Raw genomic sequence first — 27,224 nt, forward strand, 5'->3', positions numbered from 1 at the left:
TCTGTCAAAAAGGGCCCCAGGTGCTGATCAGTTTCCACTTCTCAACTCCTGCAAACCGACATACTTTCCAGAGGCAACAGGAACAAGTCATGAGCCAGAGCCCTAATGTCCTGCTAATTCGCCAGGGGCCCTGGGCAAGTCACTTCTCTGTTTCTTGCCACTTTCCTAATCTGCCAAATTTAAATATGATACATGCTGGATCTATCTGTTAGGCTAAGGGTGAGAAGGCAAAGGAAGTTGGAAAAAACAGGAAAGGACTCAAAACTACAAAATACTAGCAATAGCTTCACTCAGTTCCTAACGCCTGGTCTTCCCTTCCATGTGGAGGGCAGGATGGCTCTCACCCACTGTAAGATACACCCTCCTTACCAGCAGCAGCTAAAGGCTGCTCCCCAAAACGGAAGTGATACTTCCCTCTTCCTCTCCCGTCTATACCCAAGCCTCCTACAACTAGCTAGGAAAGAGGGTCCACTGCATTCTCTTTACAAAGGAAAAGGTGCCCCAGCACGGCAAAAAGAACTTAGTGTAGGAGGTTGAAGAGGGAGGGGTTCTTGTCCTATCCCCAGCTGAATCCCAGGGGCCTCATCTGTCAAATGGGGAGGAGACCACCTGCCTTGCCTGTTTTTCAGGGCCCTAGGAAAACAGGAGTGGGAGGTCCGATCTTATCCTTACCTAGAAACTCTTTCCGGGGGATTCAAAAGGGGTGTGGAGGCTGAGGGAAGCTGAGGACCACTACCCCCTTATCTCCACCACTTGGCGAGGGAGGGGCCAGAGAGAGCGCTACTCGGTGATCAAGGCCACCTCAAGCTGTCCATTGATGGCCCGGATGGGACAAGGATGTCATAGCTTCCCTCTGTGAAGAGGGACTCCCACCTAGAAGAGTCTGACAATATCCGCCTTGCCTCTCACTCCCAGGAGGTACCAAGGGCCTTAAAGGGAGAGAGACAGATGGCTAGAGAAACTTAAAGACACCGAAGGAGCGTAGAGGGAAGAAACTGGATGAGAGGTAAAGAGGTGAGAGACAGAGAAAGTACAAACAGGCTGGGAGAGAAAGTGAAGAGACAAGAGTCTGGGGAATAGACAGAAACAGAGATGGAGACAGACTGACAGCGCGGGAGTGTCGGGGAGCGGGGAAGACAAAGGGGACCATCCGGTATTTTTAACTGGTCTGGCCTTTTAGAGACACCCCGTCCCCCAAAGACAAGCCTAGGGGGCGGGAGGAGGCCGGCGCAAGCAGTGGCTCCCCCCGGACCCCTCCGCCCCAGCGCCTGGCCCCCTCCCCGGGTCCCGGCCCCCACCCGAGTCCCACCGTCCTTCCCAGCCCGCTCGCTCACCTGCCAGCGCCAGGATCTGGGCCTTGTGGAGCAGCAGCGCTCCCCAGTCGCGGGGGGCGCGCGGAGGGCTGTCGGGCCCGGTGCCCAGCTCCTCTGGGCCCCGGTACACGGCGTACACCTTCTGGTTGTCAAAATCCAGCCGTGAGCGGGGACTGAAGTCGCGCACGCACGACACGGGCAGCGCGTAGCAGACGTTGTCCTCCAGGAACCGCACAAAGGCGTACATGGTGGGCGCCGGGGGCGGGCCCCCGTTGGGCCGGTCAGCCCGCGGGGCGGGCACGGAGGTGGGGACCCAGCGCGGGGCGCGAGCCTCGCGGCCGGGCCGGGGGGCGGGGCGGCTCCCCGGGCCCCGGGGTCCCCCCACTGTTATTGTTCCTGAAAGCACCGCTCTGCCAATCGGCTGCTCTGGCCTGGGCGCGGAAAAGAGAGGGAGGGGAAAGGGGGGCCGGGGGCGGGCGAGGGGGGTTTGGAAGCGCACCGCCACTCGCAAAGTCAGACCCGAGCAATCACAGCCGGAACGCGTTTCGAGTAGGAAGGGGAAAGGGCAGAAAGATTGAATTACAACAACAACAACAACAACAATAATAATAATAATTAATAATAATGGCATCGCAGAAAAAAATGCATTGACTAAAAGTCGCGCTGCTGGCAGGATTATATTGCTTCAATAATAGCGTTGCAAAACAAATTGCATGGCAACAAAACCATATTGCAAAAGAGGGGAGAGTGTGAGAGAATGAATGTGTGTGTGTGTGTGTGTGTGTGTGTGTGTGTGACACAATCTTGTTCCGATCTTTAACTGTAAACTTGCACTTGCAAGCGAGCAGAATTTTGGAGTGTTTCAAATCATTTTAGCCACGCCTCTCTGCCCCTTTAGTTTTCTTTTCTTTTTTGCAGAACTGCCAGCTCCCTCTGTGGGGAGGGTCAGTTAGCAGAAACGTTCCCCCAGAGCTGCCAAACTAGTTCTGAACAGAACTAGGGCTTATCTGGGATTTCCAGTTGGACCAGCCGGCTGCGGTGGTGGAAGGTTTGTCAAGGGCTGCTCTCGGCCGGAGTAGCAGTGGTGCCCCTCTCCCCTTAGTCTTCTCCAGGGAAGCACCCCTCCGCAACACGCCTGTTCTGACCCGGGACCAGCTGGAATGAAGTGGGAAGGGGAGGAGTGTTCCGAGGAAGGCTAGCCCAAGGCTAGCTGCACATTTCTGGAGCACCTTGAAGAGTGCAGGGACTCTGGAATGGCAGCCTTGGCTCTGGCCCTAATATCATAGGCAGAAGAGATCCTGGAGGGTTTGGGGTCCCCCCACCCCCCAGTCATGCCATGAACAGGAGCTGAAAGAGTCCAATGGGGCTCACATTCATAGGAACCCCATCCCACATCAGAGGGGGTCAGCACCCTCACACTGATGCCTCCAAGAGGGTGGGCTTTGTATCAGATATGGCTACTTATGTCCCCATTGCCTAGCCCAGACCTTGCACTTGGTAGGGACTCGATGAATTTTGGGTGGAGAATGAAATAAAAATCCACATTCACCCAGCCACCCAGTCATTCATTCATTTATCCAAGCAACCAATATTTATTGGGCATGCACTACATGCCAGATTCTGGGCTGGGCAGTGGTAGTAGAGCTGAGCAGGCCTGCCCATGAGGACACACGCCGGGATTCCTGTGCAGTGGTAGGCAGTGTATCAGAACTTGAGTCTCGGTGTTAGATTCCTGTGCCAAAATTAGGTCACTATATGAATAACACACTTTAGCTGTCCTCCAAATCCTTACAATCTGGTCTGGGAGTATTAAAAAAGTATAAGTAATTATGTTATAGGGAGAAAAGTGTTCTCATAGAGGAATGCTTAATGGAGGTGGCAGACTCAATTAAATGTTATGTATTTTCAAAAATTCATTTTAATGAATTCAACCTGTAAGTAAAACAAAATAAATACACCCAAATGTTGCTTCTTAGTAGTGGTGGGTGATTTTGTTTTTCATTGTGTTTTATATTTATAAATTTATATTTAACTATTTTCCACAATAAGCAGGTATTACTTCACAATCAGAAAGCATTAAATATTTTATTTTAAAGCACGATGCTCACATTTCTGATCAGCTACACTAATGATGAAGTAGACAAACCACCCCCCAAATTATTGTACTGTGATTTGGGGAGTACATTGGACAGGTCAACCCCATCAACACATACCTCCCAGATCCAAATGTCTAGGGTCAGGTCAAATTCCCTTAACCCAAGCTTCTGGTATATATGCAGTGACAGTCGGACGTGACCATGAGTTGTCCTGAGGCAGATGGTGGTCCTACCATGCCCCACACACTTATGGATAAAAGAGGAACCAATCTGAATTGTTCCAGCAGATTTACCTTCATAATTATGGTTTCTTTGGACTGATCTTAAGTGAGATTTTAAGAATACATTCCTATGGTCATCAAGGGGAAATAATGTATAGCAAGGCTTCTGATAATTCACAAGATGGATCGTGCAGAGTTGGCCATATTTAATGAAATGGCCATGAAACTCCAAAACTATGTTTGCAAAATAATCTCAAGCAGCAGCATGGCCAACTGCCATTCCCATCTAAAAGAGGGTAACCCCAAAACATATGTTACCAATCTCATCTCTTACCACCTTCCCAGACACAGTACACTCTAGACACATTAAACTATTTGACATTTCCCAAGATAGCACGTTTTATGAGGTCCCAAACCTTTGTGTTCGCTCTGCCCTCATTCTGGGATATCCTTCCTTCCGGAGGGCATGGTGACCTCAACTTCCCCTGAAGACCAGCTCGAATGTCATCTTCTTTGCAAAGCCTTCTTTAACCTCTGATTCTCCTCAAGCACAGGCTGTCTCTACTATTCTGTCCCAGTATCTTTTATCTTCCGTCATTAGAATGAGCTCTTTGAGGGGTGACAAACAGGCTGAGTGAGCTCAGCATTCCAGCTTCCTAGCACAGGGCTGGAGAGTAAATGCTTATAGAACAAATGCATTAAAGAAAGACACCGAGAGCATGAATAGCAAATCTCTTGCATGGTTTTTCTCGAATATTTGTCCCCTCTTTTCAGGGTTGGAGCTGAATCCCAGAGCTGTCTTTCCTATTCCCAGTGACCAACGGGTAAAACACTGATTTGCACTCCTTGTAAGATAGACACATTCCTGGACATAATAACTACCACGGCACACTCAAGTTCAAACAGATTCCTCACCCAAGTCCGTGTAAATAATTCTCATAAGGGGGCAGTTCCATTTCCCAAAGGCCCAGAACAAGACAAGAATAAACAGTGCCATGGATCCAACAGTGTAAACACAGACTCAAACACACTTGGCATGTAAGTGTGGAGAATGGATTCAGAGAAGATGTGACAGGTACAGGATACTCAAAGAAACACCCCTGGGCAGCCTAAGAGAAACTGAAAGTTAGCCAGAGTTTCTCCTTCTCGTGTGACTCTCACAGTCAGTCTTTTAACACAGCTTCATGGAGAACCTACTAAGTGCTTCCTCTGCCCTAGTGAAAACTGAGTCAGGTACCTCTTTGATCCAGAGACCGTAGCCCCAGGCTTTACACATACCAGAAACTCAAGATGTTGATGATGCATTGATTGGCAAGTAAAGGCAGTTCAAAAGTACAGATTTCAGAGGTAGTTAAAAGCGGCAAGTTCAACCAGTCATGGTTGAATCCCCTCTTCAATATCCCTGCCAAATGCTCATCCAAGCACCTCTTATAAAGTCCTAATGTCAGCAAGTTTACTACCACCCCTTAACTTTTGGACACTACTGACTGTTAGAAAGGTATTACTTACACTGAGGCAGAATCTTCTACCTTTTAGCCGCCTTACTAGGTTCACCACCAAGAGTTCCATGTCAGCCCTTCAGATGTGGGAAAACTTAGGCTCCTGTCTCCTTAGGATCTCATCTGTCTTGTGTCCTGACATCTTCACTTTCTTCACCTGTCTTTCCTCCTATGACCTGGGTTCAGTGATAATTATTGTGGTATCTACTTATCCTCCCAAGAATACTACCGTGTTTCCCCGAAAATTACACCTAGCCAGACCATCAGCTCTAATGAGTCTTTCGGAGCAAAAATTAATATAAGATCTGGTATTATATTATATTATATTAAATTATATTATATTAATGACCCGGTCTTATCTTATAGTAAAATAAGACCGGGTCTTATATTAATTTTTGCTCCAAAAGGCACATTAGACCTGAGGGTCCAGCTAGGTCTTATTTTCGGGGAAACATGGTATAAACCTTGCATGGCAGGCACTGAGTATCTGTGATCTCAATTAATTTCACACAGAACCCTTGAAATAGGTTTTATTAACCCCATGATAGAGTTAAGACAATTGAGACATGACAAGCAGTTTGGCTCTAGAGAGTCCCGGAAGGGTTTGGGGTCCTATTTGCATTTTAGACGTTTAGACTAGAAGCGGTGTGGGGGAAGTTTTGGAGGGGAGACAAGACTGGGGAGTGGGAGGCCTGTGATGAGGTGACTGCCTGTCCTCCCCCTGCCCCTCCCCTAACTCCCTTTCTGTGGGCCAAATGTGCTTTGCCTCTCATCCAAGTCATTTTAATGGAGCAGAAAATGTACACATCTGGGGCAGCTTTGCAACTGGGTCTCCATTGTGCTTTCCTGTTCAGTTTTGCAGAGCCCTGGGTTAATGTCAAGCTCGTCGGTGTAGCCAGCTGAAGCATGTTCAGTGGCAGCTGCGGGGCTTGTGTTTCATATTACTTCATGGAATTCTCAATGTACTTTGCAAAACTATTTTAAGGAGACCTGGGTTCTGTGAATATTTAAAGCAATTGGAGCGTGTCTTTTTAACCTCTCTGCTAATAACTGACCACATTTTTTCATGGTTTGCATCTATTTCCTGTGATACCTAATTTGACTTTTCAAATATTTGCTTTTTAAATTGTTTATTTATTGTTTTAAACTTTTGCCCAGAGAAGTAAGTTGCTGAGCTGTGGGCTCAGGGCCTCTGTCTTCTCAGGTTGGTGTCAGGAAGAAACTTTGGTAATGGTCAGGAGGCCCCTGGTGAGCCCTGCCCTGAGCTGGGTGCTGTCACCCCAGAGCTGGGGCATCAGCCCCATGTATCCATGGGAACCACTGCTCATGAAGTCTGGCTGAGTTTGGTTGTGGGGTTTGGGGCAGGGGAAGAAAGGGGCAGTAGAGAGGGGAAAGGCAGGAAAGAGAGGAGCTCGGTGAATACCAGCTCAGAGGCCAATGAGTGTTGCTTGGAGTTAGAGGGAAAGCCAACTTGTGTAGGTAACAGCTTGGAGGGCTAAAGGAGCGTGGGCTTTGAACTCAGGCCAGGGGCTCAGTCCCGACTTTACCACATCTTTGCTGTGACTTCAGGCAACACAGTTCACCTCCCTGAGCCTCAGTTTTCTGACCTGTAAAATGAGACTATTGATACATACCTTCTGAAGGTGTTGTGAGAATCAGGGCAGGAGTTTTTGACCCTCTCTGTGTACCAGGAATACCTGGATCTTAAAAAATGTTCCGCTCCGCTGAGTACCTCTGAGTTGGAAGGTTTTCAGGTAACATGCTAGTTATACAGGCATCCTCGACAAGGCATAGGTATTATTTTCAGGGAAAATAGGACTCTGAAATATCTATGTAACCTCTCCGAGGCACAATTTCTTCATATGATATATGACATACCAACGTGAAAAGAAGACGGCACGTTGTATCTTAGGCCCTGGCTCCAAATCCCAGCCCAATAAGTAAGTGAGTCCTCTCCTTACTGAGTGTGTGGCCATGGAGGCGTTCCTTAATGTCTCCAAGCCTCATTTTCTTCATGGGAACAGTGATCCATACAACTTCATAGGGTTGTTATGGGGCTAAATGAGAAAACCCATGTACAATGCTTGGCACTGTGCCTAACACATGGTTAGCTCTCAATAAATGATAGTTGCTATTATTATCGTGATTATTATAGTTATTATTAGAAGAGCTCTTATACCTGTGCTGAGGGTAGGGTGCCCAATAAATGTCCATTGAATTAAATTGAATATAATGATTTGAACAACACTGATAATTAATTATCCCACAAGCACCCCGGAAGGCTTTCAGACAGGCTTTAAACCAGAGCCTGTGGGCACAGGTCCCAGTCACCAAAAAAGCGCTCAGATCTCACACGTTTAAAAGCCTCTCAGGCTTCCGGCCTTGCCCTAACTTGCAGCAAACACTTCCAAGATATTGGATGTGGAGCCATGCATTCTTTCAAACTGTCTTTGTTGAGTGTTTTCTTAGGGAAAACAAAAACCTGCATGCATTGTATAAGATATAAAATGCAGAAGCGTTTACAGTAACCAGAATCTTGTGAATGTGCATCTTGGCTTGATGTTCAAATCAAGGAGACCACGGTCAAGTTCAACCAATCCTATCTCAGTTACGTGATGATCTCACGTGGGTCACAGGCAGGAGTTGGTTACATGAATGATCAGAATCCAGGCATTTTACTGTGGGAACAGTACAGCTCTCCCTCTGTGTCTGTGGGGGGACTAGGTCCAGGACCCCGTGGGGATCCCCAAATCCGCAGATGCTCAAGGCCCTTATACAAAACAGCACAGAACAAAGCATCCAGCCAGCCCTCCACATCCAAGAATTTCCAACCGCGGATTGAAAATACTGTTTTCCATCCAAGGTTGGTTGAATCCATGGAAACCCTCGGATATGACGGTTGACTGTATATCCTCTACATAAGCACCACAAAGCAAATGAATTCCCAGTGGATGAAGACCCAAAGGAGTTTATGAAGAGAAGAGATTGTCAGAAGGGAACAACATGTAACTTGATTTTGAAAAAGAAATTTAAAAATTGTCCTACCTTAGAAGAACACAACTTGCCTCAATTATGGATTTCAGTTAGGGGTCCATTAGTTGTAGAAGCTACCTCTGGTCTCCCTCATTACATGAACTCATTCTGTTATTTATTTATTTTTTTTTTCAGCTGAAATGTCACTTCCTCAGGAAAGTCTCCCTGTCTTCCTCCTCCCATTCCACTTCACAGGATGTATTTCCGCAGCTTCTCATATTATTCTTCATGGAGTTTATCATGGTATGTAATGCATATTTATTCTGTTATTGTCTGTCTCTGTGACTACAGTAAAAAACTCCACTAGAAAAGAGAACCTGTTTTCTTCACTATTGTATCCTGGCACCTTGCCTGGCACATGGGAGACTCTAAACAAAAACTGACTGAAGGAGTGCATGTCTGAAACATAGACCCTGGAGGAGAAGAAAGCCCCCCAAGTTGAGGAGGGAGAGGTGTCCCAATAGCTTTATTTTGTGCCTCTGTGTCTCAGTTTCTGATGGTGAGTATCTGTCTGTTTCTGGGCCTCCACCATGTATGGCTTTCACAACTTGGCCCTAAAATCAATAAGAGCCCCTTTCGTAGATTTCCCTTAGCATCACTAGACAGGTGGACATTTTCAAAATGTTCTTCTAAATATAAAGAGAGAACAAAATAGAGTAATTACAGAAAAATGCACATAGCAGAAAAAGTCATGTTGACACTCACACATAGTTGCCACACACTAATACCAATAGTATATGTAGTAATATAATAGTAATATAATAGTACCAAGAACCTCATGACACAGTCCCCGGGCCCCTCAGAAACAAGATGATGATTCCACCTCATCCTACAAGGCTAGACTTCCTTCTTCCCTTCCTGTAGGCTGGAAAGCATTGACTCTCCAACCCCCTCCTCAGTTAGGGTGACTGCTGCCTCACCTTAGTCTTCTGATGATGTCAACATTATTTGGGAGGTAACGGAATGATCTGAATCCAGGCCTTTACCTTCATTCAAAAACTGTTTGCTATCTGGTTACCATCTCTGTTCATCTTAAGTATCTTGGGGCTGCCCTTGACAGTTCCTTACAGGGCCAGAGTCCACTCCAGATTGTCATTCGGGCTTTTGTATGATAAGTCTGGGCTGCCATTCTGGCACAAAAGGGAATGTTCATTCAGAGGGTTAAGTCATCTCAGAAGCACACAGCAAACCATGAACTGATTGTCTTAAGAATGTCTCCTAGCCACACCATAAATTCAGTACATAATCAGAGGAAAGGGATGAAAATGGAACTAAGAATCATTGACTTCTGGGATAGGAACTGTACTGGTTGTTTTACATATTAGCTCCTTTAATTGTTTCAAAACACCTCATAAGGTCAGCGCTGTTACCTCCACTTTTCTTTGAGGAAACTAAGACTTGGACAGGTGACAGAATTGGTTACAGTTACACAGAGAAGACTCGGCTTCCTGAACCAAAGCCTGGGACATAGGCCTTATACCTCCGAGTTTCCTGAGGCAGCACACCGCTGAATCGACTGTGGGATTTAATCCCCTCTCCCTTTTTCCCAGAGGCTTGAATCCCCACCTGGAAATATCAGAACCAGACCTTAGGGGAAAGGGTATCTATCATTCCAAGCAGCCCTAGCTTGAGCAGCCAATGATTCCGTGAACACTGATGATTTGACTCCATTATCTGGGGTTTCTTAAATAATGTCCTCCTTATTCCAGAGACTGTGAATTTTTCAAGCACTCTGAAGTTTCTAACTGTTAAAGCAGATTTCTAGTCTTACCCTCTCTTCTGGCCAGAGACTTGGAACTTGTGGGGAATCACCTGTAATAGCCAGGCCTGGGTGGAAACTCCTCTGAGCCAGAACAGAAGACTGGAGGGCTCTGGTCAGAGATATCTACTCCCCCCACCCCCTGCCCTTCATTCTTACCCTGCTATTATTACCCTGCTTGGAGGAATAAGAATAAGGGCAGGAATAACGGCAGTGAACTTCATGCCTAGCTTTACAGACATTTCTCATTGAATCCTCAAAAACTATCCTGGGTGGGAGGCAATTAGTGTTAGCCTCATTTTAAAGTTGAAGAACTGAAGGCACGACATAGGGATGTTCGGTAACGTGTCCAAGGTCACATAGGAGTAAATAGTGGAGCCAGGATTCAAACTCAGGCTACTTGAGTCTAGAGCTCTAACCCCAGATTTCTACCCCAATTCTGCCTCCTTCTGAGCCTGAGTCTTGCCTCACTGAGAGCGATCTGTCCCCTTCCAGCAAGGATGGGGAAATGACAGCGCCTTCATCCTCACAGGGTCACATGCTGATTCTCTAGGGATGTCCGGATCACCTTTCTTGGTCCAGGTGAGACCCTGGCAGGCACTATCTCAAAACGCACCTTGGACTTCACTGATATTTCCATCCTATGTCGTGGTGGATGGAAATGGACTAGATTCAATCCACAGTATAAAGAAGGCTTTCTTTTATTTACTCAAAACCAATTCATTTAGCAGCACAACAGGGCCACCTATTATGCTAATCCAAAAAGTCCTTGACTTCTGAGTTTGTATATTATGATGGAAAAAGGACTCATATATACAATATACAACACATTTTCTGTTGATATTTCTTTTTCATATATTCCGTGAGTGCTGGTGGTTGGCAAACTGGAGTGCAGAATTTGAAAATCCTATCCTTTTCTTTACGATCAGGCATACCTTTATTATCATGGGGAAAAAATGGCAAGAATGGAGGAAAAAGAGATAATCTGTTAAGGGTGAGGCATTTTTTTTTCTCTCTAAAACATGGGACGGACAGGAGGAAGGCACAGAAAAGTCGGTGAGACTGGATGAAGTAGCTGGGGTGAAGTTTAACTCAACTGGTAGGCAGTGTAGGTTACTGGCCGGGGCCCTCCTTCTACCCTGTGAAAGTGTCCTGCCACACTGCTGGGCCATCACATGGTCTCTGATCACTGAGCTCTACTTCTGGCTCTGGGACCCATTCTGGAGAGGTGGCACGGCACAGAAGAGGTTATAAGGCAAAATGAAAAGTGAAAAGTGCAGGGGCTTTGAATTCAATTTGGATTCAATTACTGCTCCATTACCAAGGTACTGTGGGTCCTTGGGCAAATCTCTGACTCTCAGGTTTTTCAGCTGTCCAATAGAGTTTTATAAGGTTGTCATGGGGTCTAACAGACTATGCTTGTAAAGTGCCCCATAGACACAATGTCTCACAGTAAGTTCCAAAACCCACCAGTTGTCTCTTTCATTCCCATTTTCTAAGTGTTTCTAATTACCTTTTCCTTTCCGGAAGTCACAGGGTAATGACCAGGACAGATGCCCAGAAGCCAGACATTTTTGAGGGAAGTGTCTCTCCCTGAAGGCTGGGCACTAGTACTGCAGAGATGCCACCAGCATCCTTTCCTGGCCAACACTGGGGCAGTATGCCTTGATGAAGAAAGCTGGAACCTTAGTAAGATCTCTCCTTTTATGAAGTTTGGGGACTTGAGGTTGGGGTTTTATTGGCTGTTTTTAAAATCATTTTCAGATTTTGTATATTTAAAACATGCTTTTGGAACTGTGAAACATAGTGATCTCAATAATAAAAAAGGGATGAATTATGTTATGCATTTCTGTTCCCATTTCTGTGTTCTCTTTTTTTTTGTCTCCTTGTATGATTTTTTTCTGTGATGCTCTGCCTTAAGTCCTAACTCATCTGGATACTAGCTGTGGAAATTTGGGCAAGATTCTTAACCCCTGTAAGACTGCCTTACTCATTCATTCATTCATTCATTCATTCATTCATTCATTCATTCAGTAAGTCAGTCATTTACTAATGAACTATTTGTTGAGGCCTTATTATGTGCCAGAAGCTCTGCTTAATACTTGGGATACAGTGTAAAACCACACAAACTGAGTTTGTTAATCTATAAAGTGGGAAACTAAGCATTTTAGGATTGTTGAGAGGAGAGAATAAGATAATATATGTAAATGAGAGAAAGAGACAGGACTAAAATTTGTTGCGCTCCCTTCTCTGTCCCTGGTAATGAGGTACTATGTATGCAATACTCAGCATCACTTTAGAAAGTACTGTTCTCTTTATTTTACAGATATATCAGCTGAGGTTCAGAGAGGGAAAGTGAGGGCTCAAGGCATGCCCTGGATTCAAACCTGGTATGAAGTCTATGCAATTTCCACTTTGCTGTGTTGCCTCCAGCAGTCCCTGGCGTACTGTTTGTCATTCAGGTGGTATGTTAAGTCCCTCCAGCAAGTGCATGCTACATCTGGGAGGCTGTACTCTTCTGACAGCACCAACTGTGGTTTGAGTAGAGTTAAGAGGTACTTGAATGGAAAATCCAGATCCTGTCCCCTAGTTCCTCAGGGAACAAAAGGCAAAGGGAACCCATGAAAGGTGGGCGATGATATGCAATAAGCTTACAGATTAAAAATGTGTTGTTGAAATACGCAAACAGTGATCAATCACTCCAAGTTACCAGGGGAAGGACTCTGTGGTCCTCTGTCAGCCAGACTCATCAGCTAGGAGACAGCTGGGGCATGGACTCTTGGCAAGAGGAACATTCTTTTCCCAAGCCAACCCTTCTCTGCTGCTGCGACCTTTAAAGATGAAACGTTCAAAAACTCTCTATTCCTCTGACTCTTAACCACTCCCCAGGTGGAGGCAGACCTCAACTGCACAAACAAGGTACATTTTTCCACTTGAAATGCTCAATGTCCAAGGAAAAAAGAGTCTGCCAGGAAACGTTCACTTGGGGCCTGCACACTGACACGAAGCTGAAAGTGGAGTAGAAAGTGAAATCACCATGCTTACACTTGGCAAGGGTGCTGCCAAACTGCCCGAAGCTAAACAAGCTGGACCTATGTACCCTTTTCTCTTCCACCTCTCTGTTTGGAAAGGTCACAGCAGGAACACATAACTGATTCACTAACACAGGAGCCAGACAAGCCCTGTCCACATGGTTTTTACTTCTTGAGCAAATCCTTATCTTTGGTATTAAGAAAAGGAAGGGCCATGCCAGAGAGTGCTTGTTGCCACTGAGAAAACTTGTGAGAGTTACTAGAATGAAAAGACAGAAAGACAGACATGAAAGAAGCAAAGAAGAGCTATGTATGCAGAAAAAAAAAAAAAAAGGTAAAAGAAAAAAAAAATCTGTTCCTTGGCATAAAGAAATTTCATCCTGAAGGTTTTCTTTTTTTTCTCTTTTCTTGGCAATGTAATAAACACCTTAAAATAGAGTTATAAAACGGAAACAGATTCTGTAGAAGCAGGAAACTAAGAATAGTGACTTCAGAGAACTTACAGCCCAAACCTCTCATTCTAGAGATGATGAAACAGGACATCAGGACAATGATTTACCCAAAGTCAGAGAGTTTGTCTTGGACTGAGTCAGGACTGGAGCCCAGCTTCTCACAGGCCTTTTCTCTGCGCTGCACTGCCACGCGTTCTCCTGACCACAGGGGAAAGCCTTCAGTAAAAGGTGATCTCGCCCATGGCTGTGGTGTTAGCTTGCCTAGTCCTAGAGAATATATATTTCATCACCTTCAAGGTTAAGCATTGAAAAAATCCTTTCCTAGTTGGGAGGGGTTCGTGAGAAGACCTCCTAGGCATCACCTTCCCCTTGAAGTCTCTCTCCAGCCCCACTGCCATTTGCATGCTGGCCCCTCTGTACTCTCCTCTATTCCCCACCCCCATATTAAGGGATATTGTTGATTCTCTAACACTCAGGCCAAAGCATGAACCCAACCAGTTTTGGGGCTTGCCCTAAGTATATCTGAGGCAGTCTAGATTCCCAAAGAGGGTTGACTAAAGCAAAGATGAAAGAAAAGGCAGCAGAATGTATTGGAGCGATTTATGAGCTTTGAAATCAGACAAACCTGATTTCAAACCCCAGCTCCACAGCCAATTCACTGTGCAGACCTGAGCTAATCACTTGATTACTCTCAAGTCTGGCTTCCTTACCTGTGGGGTAGGGAGCCCGACCTCCCAGGGCACTTGATACAATTAAATAAGAGAGCATACAACCAGCATCTAGCATAGATCTTTGCACACAGTGGGCACTGGTATACACAAAGCATTTTAAAACTCGGATGTAGAAAGCACGGGTTTATCGTCAATCATTCAAAAAAATACTTCCTGGGCACTTGCTCCGTGCCAGACCTTGTGCTAAGTGTTGGGACAGAGACAAACAAGAAATGGTCCTTACCCTACAGGAAATATTTTTTTTTAATGTTTGTTATGGGTTGAATTGTGTCCTTCAAAAGCTATGTTGAAGTCTTAACCCCTGGTATCTGAAAATGTGCCCTTATTTAGAAATAAGGTAGCTGTACTCAAGTTAAGATGAGGTCATGAGGGTGGGCCCTGATGCAGTACGACTGACGTCCTTATAAGAAGTGAAAAACATCACGTGAAAACAGACACACATAGGGATGATGCTATGTGATCACGGAGGCAGCGAATGAGTGATGCACCTGTTAGCTAAGCAGCACCAAAGGATTGACAGCCACCGCCAGAAACTGGGACCAGGCAAAGGATTCTGTGAGCCTCAGGGCAGAATGGCTCTACTGACACTTTGCTTTTGGACTTCCAGCCTCTGAACAGTGAGAGAATACATTTCTGTTGTTTTAAGCCACCCAGTTTATGGTACTTTGTTGTGGCAGCCCAAGCAAACTAATACAACAGGGGAGGCATGCAAGGCAGCAAATGCAAGCATGATAACAGAAGTAGAATAATATTTGAGTTCTCTTAGCTGAGCCTGTTACATTTACTCAATTATGTGATTTTTGGTTAAACCAGGAAGGCCCCTTGTGCGCGTCGGGGCTAATTATGTATAAGTGGAGGTAGTTTGTCCAGGAAATGGACAGCCTGTGTCAGCCTGCGGAAGCAGGAGCCAGAAGCTCCGCAGGTACGGGAGGGTAAGGAGGAGAGACGGCATTCGGGCTAGAGAGCCCAGTGTGTGCAGAAGCAAAGAAGCGTGAAATAGTTTTGGAATTTTTAGGGAACTAGAAATGTTTAAACACCGCTAGAGCACAGTACTGATATGTACCTGCCGTCTAGACTTCTTTCTCCAACTTGATATCCTGCAGGCACTTCCTCCTCAGAATGTCCCAGATTGAACTAGACCCTTCTTTCTACGCTCAGCCATACCTCCTCCTCCCTGTTCACCCGCTGCCTTCCCTGATTTGCCGGATGGTCCACCACTCACCCATGTAGCCCAGCTAGAGGTCTCAGAGTGCTCGGACACTCAGGTCTTGGAAATGGGCTTCCTTTGCATCTCGATTTACACAGTCATTTCTGAACTTTACTGTCACTGCTTCTGATGGAGTCTCACTTGGCACAAGCTCCCAACTCTCCAGCTGTGCCTCTGGGCCACAATCCTTCCAGCCAAGCCTCTCTGCCAGATAATTAATGATCTGTAAACAAATGCTTAATTGCACCAAGGGAGCACATATTTAAAGAAACTTTGTGATAAAGCAAAGGAGCCTTTTTATAACATGAAGAACATTTCTCTCACAAACTCTCCCCCACCCTCAATGTATCATGTAGCCTGGATTTTCACCTCACATATTAAATCTAAAGTTTTCTTACAGGGGGACACCCCCCACCCCCGCAAAAAGGAAAAAAAAAAAAAACCTGCCCGAAGGACAGATGGTATTACTCTGAGGTGAAGCCATATCAGGTGCTTCCTGAGATACTCTTTTCTCTCTAAGTCCAGCCCCTTTGTCCTCAGACTCAAGACTTGGGTATTTGCTGAGAGAAAAGGAAATTTTGCTTCCTGGTAAGAAGGGGATGGAAACGTAGATTTATTAAGAAACTAATATATGCCTGGCTCTTTTATTTCTGTTCTCATTTTCCTGTTCACAACAACCCATGAACTGCTACCTACTGTATAAACAAGAAAGTTAAGCACATTTTCAAACTATTGGCAGCACGTAAGGGGAGACAACTGACATTGAAGGGTGTCTACATTAAACACAATGAGATGATTGTCTCTAAGCACACCCTCTGAAGCTGTTGAGGTGATCTAGTCAGCCATACTGCCTTTTCAAAGTGGATAAGAAGTCATCAGTTAGAGAATACGCCCGTTGCCCAGTCATGCTGATTCCCCGAGAGTGGATGGGCACCCTGGGCTTGGGGGGCAAGAAGCCACAGTGGAAACCGTTCTGTCTGCTGCTGCTCCGGGGCTCTGTCCTTGTGCTGGGAGCCCGCGCTGGGGGCTGCTGTGGGAGGGGCAAATCCAGCCACACAGGCCCTTCGAGAGGAAGCACCTTGGCTCAGATCTGAAATAGAGCCTCCTCTAGGGAGTTTGAAAAGGTGCTTTTCATGCAGTTCTTAATGGCCCAGCTGTTCCAGAAAGAGGAAGCACACCAACATTTTTAGACTAGTTAGTGGTGTGCGACAGAACCCAGAGACTATATGTACGAAAACGCTCTCCCTGCTCATTTGTTTCAGAAGGCACTCGGTGTCCACAGAGTACCTGCCTCGTGCCAGACCCTGTGCTTTACACTGGATCTTCCTCTTCCCCTTGGAGGCCCCCGGTACCTGTGCTTACACATGTTCAGGTCTTTCCCAGCCTTGAATCCCTTGGTCACCTCTGCCTCACCTTTCGTTACTTCCTTCTCTCCTCCTCTTCACAAGCAAAACTTTTTGAAAGAAAGTACAGCCCACACTTGTCAGCCTCCACTCACCTCCCACTCACTCCTCAGCCCCACTGCTCTGTGGCCTTTGCCTCGATGAACCTGCTCCCCAAGGTCACCAATGAGCTACTGAATTCAAGGGCACGTCCCTCCATTTGGTCTCAGCAGCATTTAGACCATTGAAATGAATTCCTTTCATTTTGCCTTTTTTCAGAAACCGTTTCGCCCCTTGACTTCAGTTGTCATGATTTCCTTCCAAGCTCTTCAATAACCCTCAGTCTCCATGGTAGGCTCCGCCTCTTTGACCCACATTTTAGATGCCAGTATTCTTCAGCATTCTGCCCTAGAATTCTGGCCTTCTTATTCTGTGTACTCACACACTGAGTGCAGATTTCTTTTCTGTGCTCCTGACACATACACACAGCCACTTACTAGACATCTGGACTTTGAGGTCTAAATGGCATCTCAAATATTCCGAACCCATCTCTTCAAACCTTTCTCCCCAAGCCTATTTCTTCTCAATATGTTCTCTATTGTAGGAAAGAGACCCATTATCCACCAGTGACCAGGTTAGAAACCTGTGAGTTCTTGACTCCTCCTGTCCTCTCACCTCTCAGTCATCAAATCCTAATGATTCTGCCCCATAAATACCTCTCAAATCTACCTGTGTGCCTTCTTATGCACCATAACCCATTTTCATTTTCATTTCTCTGTTCTTAATCATACCCCTCCCCAATGCATTCTCCAAACCAGAGTGATCGTCTTCGAGTGCAAATCTGATCATGTTACTCCTCAAATAAGACTTGCCAAAGGCTCCTCATCTGTCCTCAGATGAAGCCCCACGTGATAGAAATCCTGTAGGGTCTATCAATTCTCTGAGCTCAACTCACCTTACATAGCCCTTCATTTCTGCTTCAACCCCATGGCCACTGCCTGGTTCTCCCCCTCCTCCTTCTTATTCTAACTTTTTATTTTGACATAATTCTAGATGCACATGCTGTTGTAAGAAACAATCCAGAGAGAGCTTATGTGCTTTTAACCCAGTTTCCCCAGTGGTAACATTTGGCATACTATAGTGCAACGTTCACACCCACAAAATGGACATTGATATACAATCCATTGACCTTATATCACATCAGTTTTACATGTACTCATTTGTGTGTATTTCGTTCTATGCAACTTTATCACATGTGTAGAATCATTGACCACTGCAGTTAAGATATAGAATAGTTCCGTCAGAAGGCTCAAACTGGCCCTCCTGTGACTCCTTCAATGGGTCAACTCTTTTACTTGCAGGACTTCACACAAGCTGTTTCCCCTATTTGTAATCTATTCCCCTAGTACCCTTCATTTGGTCAATTACCATTTATCTGTCTGGCCTTGAGTTAAACATAAACTCCTCAAATGACTTTCTCAGATGCCACACTTAGTTCGGACGCTTGCTCTCTGTTCCATTAGGCACCCTATACCCCTCTCCCATCATAAACCCTATTTTCTCATTCCTTGAGAGATACTAACCTGCATGAAGGTAGAGACTGTGTTTGGCTTGCTCACTTCTAAATATCTCCAACACCTAGTATAGTCTCTGCAACTAAGACTATACAAAGAAATCCCTCAATTAAAATGGGCAGGAATAATGAATTCATGAAAACAGAAGAGTTAGGTGGAGCGGCCTCCCTTCAGGAGCTCCCAGTCATGAAACAGGCAACTCTAATACGTGAATTAGTGTTGTCTTGGAGAGAAGCACTGGAAGTTAGGGGATCTGGAGTATCCCTTTTCCTTCCAGCTTCCAAATATACAAAGTTGGTCACAGCCAGGACTAGAAGAAGCCTCGAGTCTATGCCCAGAACCCGTTAGCAGTTTGGCAGATCAGCTAAGTGGAGCAGACATGTGGTAATGAGCCCAAAGGCCTGATTTCAAAGATCTCAATTGGACAATTTTCTCAGTTCCATAACCATAGACTGAGCAGCAATCTTGGGCACAGATATGAGCCACATGATGAGCTCTGGTCTTGACACAGATCCTGACACTCTCCAACCATGTGATAAACATGGCATCTGCCACAAGAACAGGTAGGGTAATGGCAAGCCTTCAGGGCAACCACCCTGACACAAGGAACGCAGGACCAAAGCACAGGGGATCTTAGGGGATCAATAACGTAAACGCTCGTTTCATACCTTAAGCAGAACAGAATTATTGAGTCTTGAAGAGTTAAAGCTGGAAGGGTCCTTATATTTTGTCCCCTTATAGTACCTTTCATACCACAGAGAATGGGGATTTAGCTCATTGTATATAGGAGTACAAATGTTAACATTTCATATCTAGCCTTATATGCAAAAGCCCTTGTTCTCATTTCTGAATCTTCCCGAATTCATTTTACCAAAGCATAAGTGACCTTTGACTCAGAAGCATCAAACTAAACACTTCCCCGGGCCCCCACTGGCCCTCTTCCATACACTCCGCCCACCAGCCTGAGCGATCTAGATATTTAAAGCCCAGATCTGGCCAGGTTACTCTCCTGCTTCGAACCCTGCAGTGGCTTCCCGTCACCTTCAGGATGGCGTCCAGGTTCCTCAGCCTCCAGATTCAGCAGAGCTCCGCCTCCTCCCAGGCCTTACCTCGTGCCTCTGCTCACATCCCACTTTACCAAGCACACGATGCTGTCTTATTATGCTCATGTTGAAGCTGTGCCCGTTCCCAGAATGGATTTCTCACCAATCTTTGCCTGATTAAGTCCTTCTTAACCTTCAAGATTCACCTTAGTCATTATCTCTTCTGGGGAGCTTCCCAGAACCCTCAGGTTGGGTTACTGACCCATCACCCTGTCCTATGCTATGCCTCCCCCCATCATGCCACTTAGAGCTTTTGATTGGGATGTTTTATTTATGAGTCTGTATCTGCGGAAGTCGGGGCTTCTGGAGGACAGGGACTGTGTCTTAATCATTCCTCTCCTCTCAGTGCCCACCACGAGGCCTGGCACATTAGCAGCCCTTGGTGAATTTTGATGGAAAAGGAAAGCAACCTCATGGTTAACACTGCGAGTCAGCTGTGGTGTGCCAGGCAGCTCGGTGCTTCACGTGTATTATGTCACTTCATTATCCTAACAGCCCGGGGACCACTCCGCACTCTTAGCAGAGCCCTCTGCACCCAGAGGGTGACTGCAAGTGTCCCATAGATGCTCCAGCCATACTTGTCCCTGGCCCTGCCCTCCACTCCAACCCAGGGCCTCTGGGCTCGTGTTCGCCCTCTCACCTCCCACCTGGACTCGCCTCTCTACCTGGCCCCTTCAGGTGGGAACTGGGGGCAGGTTCTTTGCCTCTGTTTCACTTCCATCTCAGACACTGGCTCTCACCCTCAGCATCAAGCTCATTGTCCGCACACCTAAGCCTGTTCTACCCCAGGGGAGGGCCAAGGCTCCAGAACCTCAGTCCAACCCAACGTGCCAGGTCCTTGATTATATAAAAGGAAAGAGTAGATCAAAGTGGCCTTGATTACACCACTGTTCCCAGGACAACAAGGAAGCTCAGTCAAGTTAAGTGCCCAAGGTCACATGGCCTGGCTTCTGCCCTGTGCCAGACCCAGGTTTAGCATCTCCTCTTGTGTGGAGGGCACATTCCCTCTTCTCGAAAACAGCCCCCTCCTACAGCCATCTGAAGGACCGTCTAATTGTCCATTTTACACTTTGGTTATGAGACGCCCAGGCAGGCATCTCATAGCCTCAGGCAGGACACCTAGCACCCAATGGCCCAGTGTCCAGCCTGGCACAGAGAAGAGCCTCGGGAAGGGGAGGAACGGGTCTCGAGCTCAAGCTCTCACTAATCTCCCTCTGGCTACAGTGGCTTCTCTGCCATTCCTCTACTTCTGTTTCCAAAGGTACCTGGCATCCTCTTCTGCCTTTGGTTTGACACCAAAGAAGCAAAGTATCAAATGCGTTTTCTTCTCAGTTTTTCTTTGCAATTGGTACGAAGTCCCTCTGTAGAGAAACGTACACCCTCAACACCTTCAGGAAAGCTCTATTGTCACGATATAGTGGTTTAAATAACAGAATTGTGGAATTCTGGGGCAAGTACCAATCTCTACTTTATCCCTTCAGTCCTAAGAACACCAAGCTCTCAGGTGAAATTTTCTGAGTCTGTGAAGAGAACGTGCTTTGGAGTTAGATAAAATTGGGTTAAAACACTGGCTTTGAGCCCTAGGAGCTGTGGACCTTGGGAAAGAAACCTGAGCACCATCCTGTGCTCTAGCCTCTTCCTTATTCCCTGCAGCCAATCCTTCAGCAAGTCCTGCCAGTTTCAACTTCTAACCATCGTCTAATCTCTGCTCAGTCGTGAGCTTGTCCAGTAATTAAGCACTTGGGCTCTGGAGTGAGGCTGTCTGGACTTGAATCCAGTTTTCTTACTTACTATGCCAACCTGGATAATTTACTTAACCTCTCAATGTTTCAGTTTCCTCATCTGTAAAATGGAGATTAAGAATCTTGGGTTGTTAACGATTCAATGAAATAATCCCTATAAAGCGCTAGCCTGATTTCCGGCCCAGAGTCGAGCTCATAAACATGAGCTCTTCTTAATCCTATTTCCTCCTTTGTTCAACACGTTAGCATCTGCAAATGCACACTTCTCACTGCCCCTCTACCCAACCCTTGATCTTCCCTCCAGTCTCCTGCCTGATTTCCCTCTTGTACTCTCCCTTCTCCAATCCATCCTCTGTGCCATTGCCAGAGTATTCTCTCTGAAAGCAGACTTGATCATATGGTTTTCAGATGAGAAACCCCATAATGGTGCCCCCTTGTCTGTTGGAGAAGGCCCGAGCCTGCTAGCTTTGCAGACAAGGCCCTCCATTATCAGGGTCCCTGCACCTCCCAACAATGTTGAGAAGGACGTTTTACCCCCATTTGCTGACTCTGAGTGGTTAAGTAAATGTCTGAAGGTCCTACAGTTACTCACTGGTCCAGCTGGGACTTATGCCCAAGTCTTCTGAGCCCAGAGACTGTGCTCTGTGCATTGGCTCACACTGCGTCTCCCCACATGGACCAGCCACGAGCTGCCAATAAGGGGCAGCATCGGATGAGCAGGAAAAGAAGAGCGCACGCATCAGGTGAGAAAGAGGAGCTGGGACGGAGACATCACGGTGGACTCCCTGACTGGGGAAGGCTTCCTGGAAGGGCCGGGGCTCATGGCGCCGGGAGGGACAGGGTGTTGAGGATAATACCGGAGAAAATGCTGAAACTGTGATTTCAGAATTATCTGATGAGATGAAGTGAGATTCAAGTCTGAGTGGAAACATGTGCTTCGGATGCTGTTCTCTTCTTCCCCAACACTGGCAGAGCCCCAGGAAGCTTGGGGGTTTTGTTCTCGGCTCCAGTTACTGTGAGTGGGGTGGAAGCATCATGGTAGGTTTCCGGGTTTGCCAGGTCCTCTCTGACATCCAGAGATTAAGGGACTAGATCGGTTGGGGAGGGTTGAAGGGTCTCTCCCTCTTGACTTCCTTCCTTGCAGTGATGCCAGCCAAATATCCCCCCAAACATCCTTCCCAGACACCTGCGGGGGCGGGGGGGGGGCAGGCCCCCATGCTGGGAACGCAGAAAACAATCAGAAGTGGTGCTGGCCCTTATTTAGTAGGGAAAATACCCCACATACAATGACAATACTGTGTGCAAAGTGCCCTGGGGGCTGGGCTAGGGAGAGCTGGGAAGTCTTCTCAGAGGTGATACCTAAGCAAGCTTCTGAGCGAGCATGTTCCTTCTCAAGGATTCCCTGGGTTCCTTTCGAAAGGCAAATTGGGGTTATTGCTTTTTTGTGATTGCAGTTGCCAAACAATAGGCTGTTGTTCAGCGTTAGGGAGCTTTTAGGGCACGCGGGGTAGAACAGCGGTTTGGCAGAGCCCCTGGTTTGGGGGACCTAAACTGCGGTTCCATATCCTCATTGGAATTTCCTCAACTATAGACCAGGGATAATACGGTCATTTCCCGAGATTTCATACCTGACTGGCTGGCAGGGAGTCTGCAGGTCACGTGAGAGAAGGAACACAATCTCTCTGGGGCTATATTAGCCGCCCAGTGAGGTAGTGCGAAAGGACAGTGGCCTGGGATGCTGGCAACTGGGTGTGAGTCTGCAGAAGCCACTTAACCACACTGAGCCTCCGGTGCCTCCTTGGTCCAGCGGGGACAATGTTACTTGCCTGACCACTAACACAGTAACTACTGGTCCCAGGTCTCCCATTGCCATGCCTTATCCCACTCTTTCTCAGTCTATTTCCCCATCTGTGAACAAGACAGGACGGTGAGGCTCCATGCAGAGGAAGAATGAGGGAATATTCTCGAAGGGCCGTTTAGCTTTGACATTCCATGCATAAAACAACAGCCAGATTGGACTGTTGCTTAATTCTATCCAAACTGCCAGATAGGCATTTGAATAAGTAATCTAATGTATACATTTTTATTCTATTCAATATTCAGGTCATCTCCTGGCTGAAATGAGTATTCAGTTTGATGATTGCTTAGAAACATACCATTCCAAATACGAATGAGAATAGTTTTGCAATATTCAGTTCAACAAGGATGGTGAGGTATGAGATTAGGTTCTGCAAATAATCACATCTTTCACATCTTGGACGCCTAAAAACACACTTACTGCACGCCTTTCTTCATAACCTTGGAAATGCAAATCCCTGGGCTCTCAGAGGCCCGAGCATACCTCCTGTGCTAAGTCACTTTCCATGTGAAGATGGTGGAGCTGGGCAAAACGATGTGGCCTCTCACCTGGTGATCGAGGCCCTGTTCCAACAGCTCCTGCTCCAGTCAGCTGTGGCTGGTCTCCGTGCGCTCCAGCACGGACACAGAGCTCACCGCTTCTCAAAGCAGCTGACCCCACTGGTGGGCGGCTTTACCTTGGGGGAATAGCCTCTCACACTGAGCAAGCGCCCCGCTTCAGGAGTTCCTCCATTCATCCTTGTTCTTCACCCTGCTTCTTCTGTCCTAAGATGGTCCTGTGGGGGTTGAAGGCGCTGACCCTCTCCCTTTCACCAAATTAGCCTTTTCTCTGAGCTGAATCCCCACTCCTTGCAACCACAGACCAGCACAGGATTCTGTAGGGATAAGCCTTGGGGGCAAGGGCAAAGGGAAGCTCAAGATGCCTTGGTGAATTCCTTTTTCTCTGGCTTCCTATGCCATTCAGTGAGAAAATGAAGATTTTAAAGTAACAAGGACAAAGCAGCTCATTCTGGGGAAGTTTGCCAAGGCTTTTCAGAAAACAGAAAGCACAACTGGGGAAGGGAAAGTTTTGGATTACAGCAGGAGGAACAGAGAGGGCTCCCCTACAAACTGTTCCCACCCAGCACTGCGCGCACCTCAGAAGGTGTGTGTGTACACATGTGTGTCAGTGTGTGCAGCTGTGTGTACGTGTGTGTACGTGTGTACATGCAAGTATGGGTGCTTAGGAGTGAGCATACATTCTCACACTCCACAGTGCCTCGGTGGTGTTAGTATAGGATAAATGCCTTACTTGGTCAATCACGTGCCTTTAAGATTCACTCAGATGCCAGCTCCTCCAGGAAGCCTTCCCCAACATTCCCCTTTACCTGCACCCCCAGCAAGCCTTCCATACCGTCCTCCATATTGTTCGGTTCCTTGCCCGTCTGCCCCCTTAGATGGCGGGCACTTTCTTGAGGGTGCTGTGTCTGATTCGTGTTTGTTCCCCTGTAGCTGGAACAGTGTGGGTGCTTCATATACGTTGGCTACATGAATGTATTTGTGAAAAGGTGCCTGAGTCCTGTTCCAGGGCTCTTACCACTGCTTCTGCTGCCATGTTTCTCTTTCCTTACCTATAAGATTCTAAGGTGATGCAGATTACGTAGAGCGTAACGCCCACAAGATGGGGACTTCCGTAGGGGTATCACTCAGATACGCCAGCAGCACCCATGCTTCTGAATTGCCTCCCTATGAGAGGGGAAGTTGGGGTGACAGTGCTGTCTCTCCATCCTCCATCTGCTTTGAGCTGACTGCTCCCAGCCGTGATCTGCTGTCCTCCCCTGCCTGGCCCCTCTGGAGCAGCCATTCCTCCAGAGTTGATGTTCACATTTTCCTTCTTTACGGCCAAGTCACAGTTTTTGGATGCTCCCAGGCAGATGTGCAGGATTCTTATACACATCTGCATATCAGAGGGGCAGGAGAAGTTGCTTGGCGAGAGGCCCTGGCTCAGCAGTCGTGCTCCGTTGGCAAGTCTCAGTAGTGGAAGGATGTCTCCCTGCACTGTAGTTGGCCAAGGAACTCAGCCAGGGCCTGAGCTGCTCGGGGATGGGCTTTGACCTACTCAGGGAAGGTTGCTATATGGTACATTTCTGGGGCTGGAGGAAACTACAATATCTTCTTAGCCTCCTACAAGTAGGCTAATAAAAGTTAGGCAATGGTACAAAGGGAAGACAATGAAAATACATTCATTTACCTATTCATTTGATAAGAGCAGCCCCACTACCCCATGAGTAGAGGGTCCGCTTTGTCCTGAGCAGTGTAAGACAGAAACCCATGAAATGTGAGGACCTGCTGCACATCTGAGATCTACCACTTTCAAGGTCTGAGCCCTGGGGTAAGTCCTATAACCTATTTTGGTATCAGTTTTCACATCTATAAATGGAATGACAATTGTATCTGCTGCATAAGGAGAATTAAATAAGAGAAGCCCCATAAGGCACTTAGCAGGACATGTGATAAGTATTTGGTAAACGTCAGTTCTGTTTGAACAATTGTTTACTGTACATTTACATTGTGTATCAGCCATAGTTCTGAGAGCCTTACAGATTTCATCATATTTATTTCTCACAATAAAACTCCAAGACAGGTATCATTACCCCTGATTTGCAGTTAAGTAAAGTGAGGCTCAGAGATGTTAAGAAACTGCCAAAGTCCACACAGCACATATGGGGACTGTCAGATTTAACTTTCAGGGCCATGGAAAGCCAGATGTAAAGGTCACTCTTGAGGCAGAGCCAGAATTGGAGCATTCCAAGGGAAAGGAGCACTAAGCCTGTATGTGGAGCAGGGGAGAAGAGAGAATCAGATTCTTGTCCAGAGTGGCTGAGATCACAGCTGGAAAGATGGGCTGGGTGTTGGATCCAACGGGTGAAGCATGAAAGGAGAAGGGAGAGTAAGCGATAAGGCTGACAATCAGGAAGGGCAAGAAACAAGCCAGCGCAGGCTTCCAGGGAGAGGCCGTGGCCAGCGAGGCAGGGTGGGGGCCAAGACCAGAGTGAGTTTGCCAGAGCTGGCGGGCCTGGTTAGGCACTTTCCCTCCCTGGACCCTCAGGAGGGGGTGATAATGCCTAGATCACAGGGCTGAGGTGAGGACTAAATGAAGGGCTGCACAGAAAGCTCTTTGTATCATGTTTGAAGCACAGCAAGTGCGCAATAAACTCATCTAGAAGAAAATACCCAGACTACTGTTTGGACTATACTATTTTAGAAAGAGTAACAGAGGTCATTATATTCCTTCTTTAGAGGAGGGGACCCCAGCTTTAGACTCTGAAGGACTGCTGGGGCAGACTCCTTGCAGGGGTTCCATTACATGAAGGTCCTTGGCTGTCTAAACTGGCAGAAACGGGACATGCAGTAGGGAAGGAGGCGGTGACAGCGGGGTATCTGCCCCTGAGACAGTTTCCTGGTTCAGCCCTATGGACCCATGCCTGAGCCCCAGGGAGAGAGGGGTTGCAGGTGGAAATCATTCCCTAAAGGGCCCCAGGTAGAACTATAAATGTAGAGTGGGGGAAATGAACATTATCTTTTTTTTTCCCATTTCTAGATTGAAAAGCCTGTGGCTTTGGCTGTATAGTATTTCTTTCCTGGCAGCTTTACATAATAAGCAGGAACCCCCCCGGTAGATACCATCAGATATCTCCTGGTGGGTCCTGGCGGCCCTGGCTAGGCTGGAACACTCTCAGTTGCAGGAAGCAGGAAGCGGGGAACCTCTCGAGAGGGGCTGAGCAGGAAAGACGCAACATGGTAGATGGCGCATGAAGCAGATAGTATCCGTTGTGAGCTCACCTGCGATGCCACTTGGAGACTCCCAGAAATAACTGAGGAGGACTTTAAGGGCGGCTGGAGTCCTGCGTTAGCAGGTAGGGGCATGAGCCAGCGTAGTACAGGTGATTACTGTAAACAGAATCCCATTGGTGCCCACAGGCTGGTTTGGTCTGGGGAAATGTCAGTTACACACTCGGCTTCTACCCCAAATCAATCCCAGGGGTCTGAGGCCATTTCTGAAGACAGATATGCTTATACCTCTTTTATGTATTTCCTCCCTTACCTCTGACATCCTGCTGGTTAGTAAGTCCTCTTATTTCATCCTTGCAAATACTTTCCACATTCACTTCCTCCCTACTTCTCCAGCTTTATTCTGAGTGCATGAGGAAGAGGGTCCACTTATCAGTGATTGAGGGGGGTGG

General features: G+C 46.9%; 2 protein-coding genes and 1 long non-coding RNA gene across 14 annotated transcripts in view; 1 reads left to right on the forward strand and 2 right to left on the reverse strand.

Annotated features, from left to right (window-relative positions):
• Positions 1-5,370, reverse strand: part of BEND5 (BEN domain containing 5) — a 51,720-nt gene extending 46,350 nt beyond the window's left edge. For 2 of the 5 annotated variants that reach the window (XM_074334692.1, XM_074334693.1), the window contains exon 1: positions 1,335-5,370. In XM_074334692.1, coding sequence (XP_074190793.1) covers positions 1,335-1,944 — 610 coding nt within the window. In that variant the 5' untranslated portion in view covers positions 1,945-5,370. The remainder of the gene's footprint in view (positions 1-1,334) is intronic. The other 3 variants (XM_074334696.1, XM_074334695.1, XM_074334694.1) reach the window with 2 other exon arrangements.
• The window catches only part of AGBL4 (AGBL carboxypeptidase 4), a 1,099,729-nt gene that overhangs the window by 269,931 nt on the left and 802,574 nt on the right, over positions 1-27,224 (reverse strand). The gene's annotated exons all lie outside the window — the stretch shown is intronic.
• LOC141572098 (uncharacterized) lies at positions 848-12,384 on the forward strand. Of its 2 annotated transcripts, XR_012497217.1 has the most exons (4): positions 848-1,014; positions 8,298-8,405; positions 11,452-11,610; positions 12,248-12,384. It is a non-coding gene; the product is annotated as an uncharacterized LOC141572098 (long non-coding RNA). The 2 variants fall into 2 exon arrangements; XR_012497216.1 differs by lacking the exon at positions 12,248-12,384 and having other exon boundaries at positions 854-1,014; positions 11,452-11,767.

Source organism: Rhinolophus sinicus, linkage group LG06 (assembly GCF_036562045.2).
Source record: "Rhinolophus sinicus isolate RSC01 linkage group LG06, ASM3656204v1, whole genome shotgun sequence".
NCBI classification, from domain to species: Eukaryota; Metazoa; Chordata; class Mammalia; order Chiroptera; family Rhinolophidae; genus Rhinolophus; species Rhinolophus sinicus.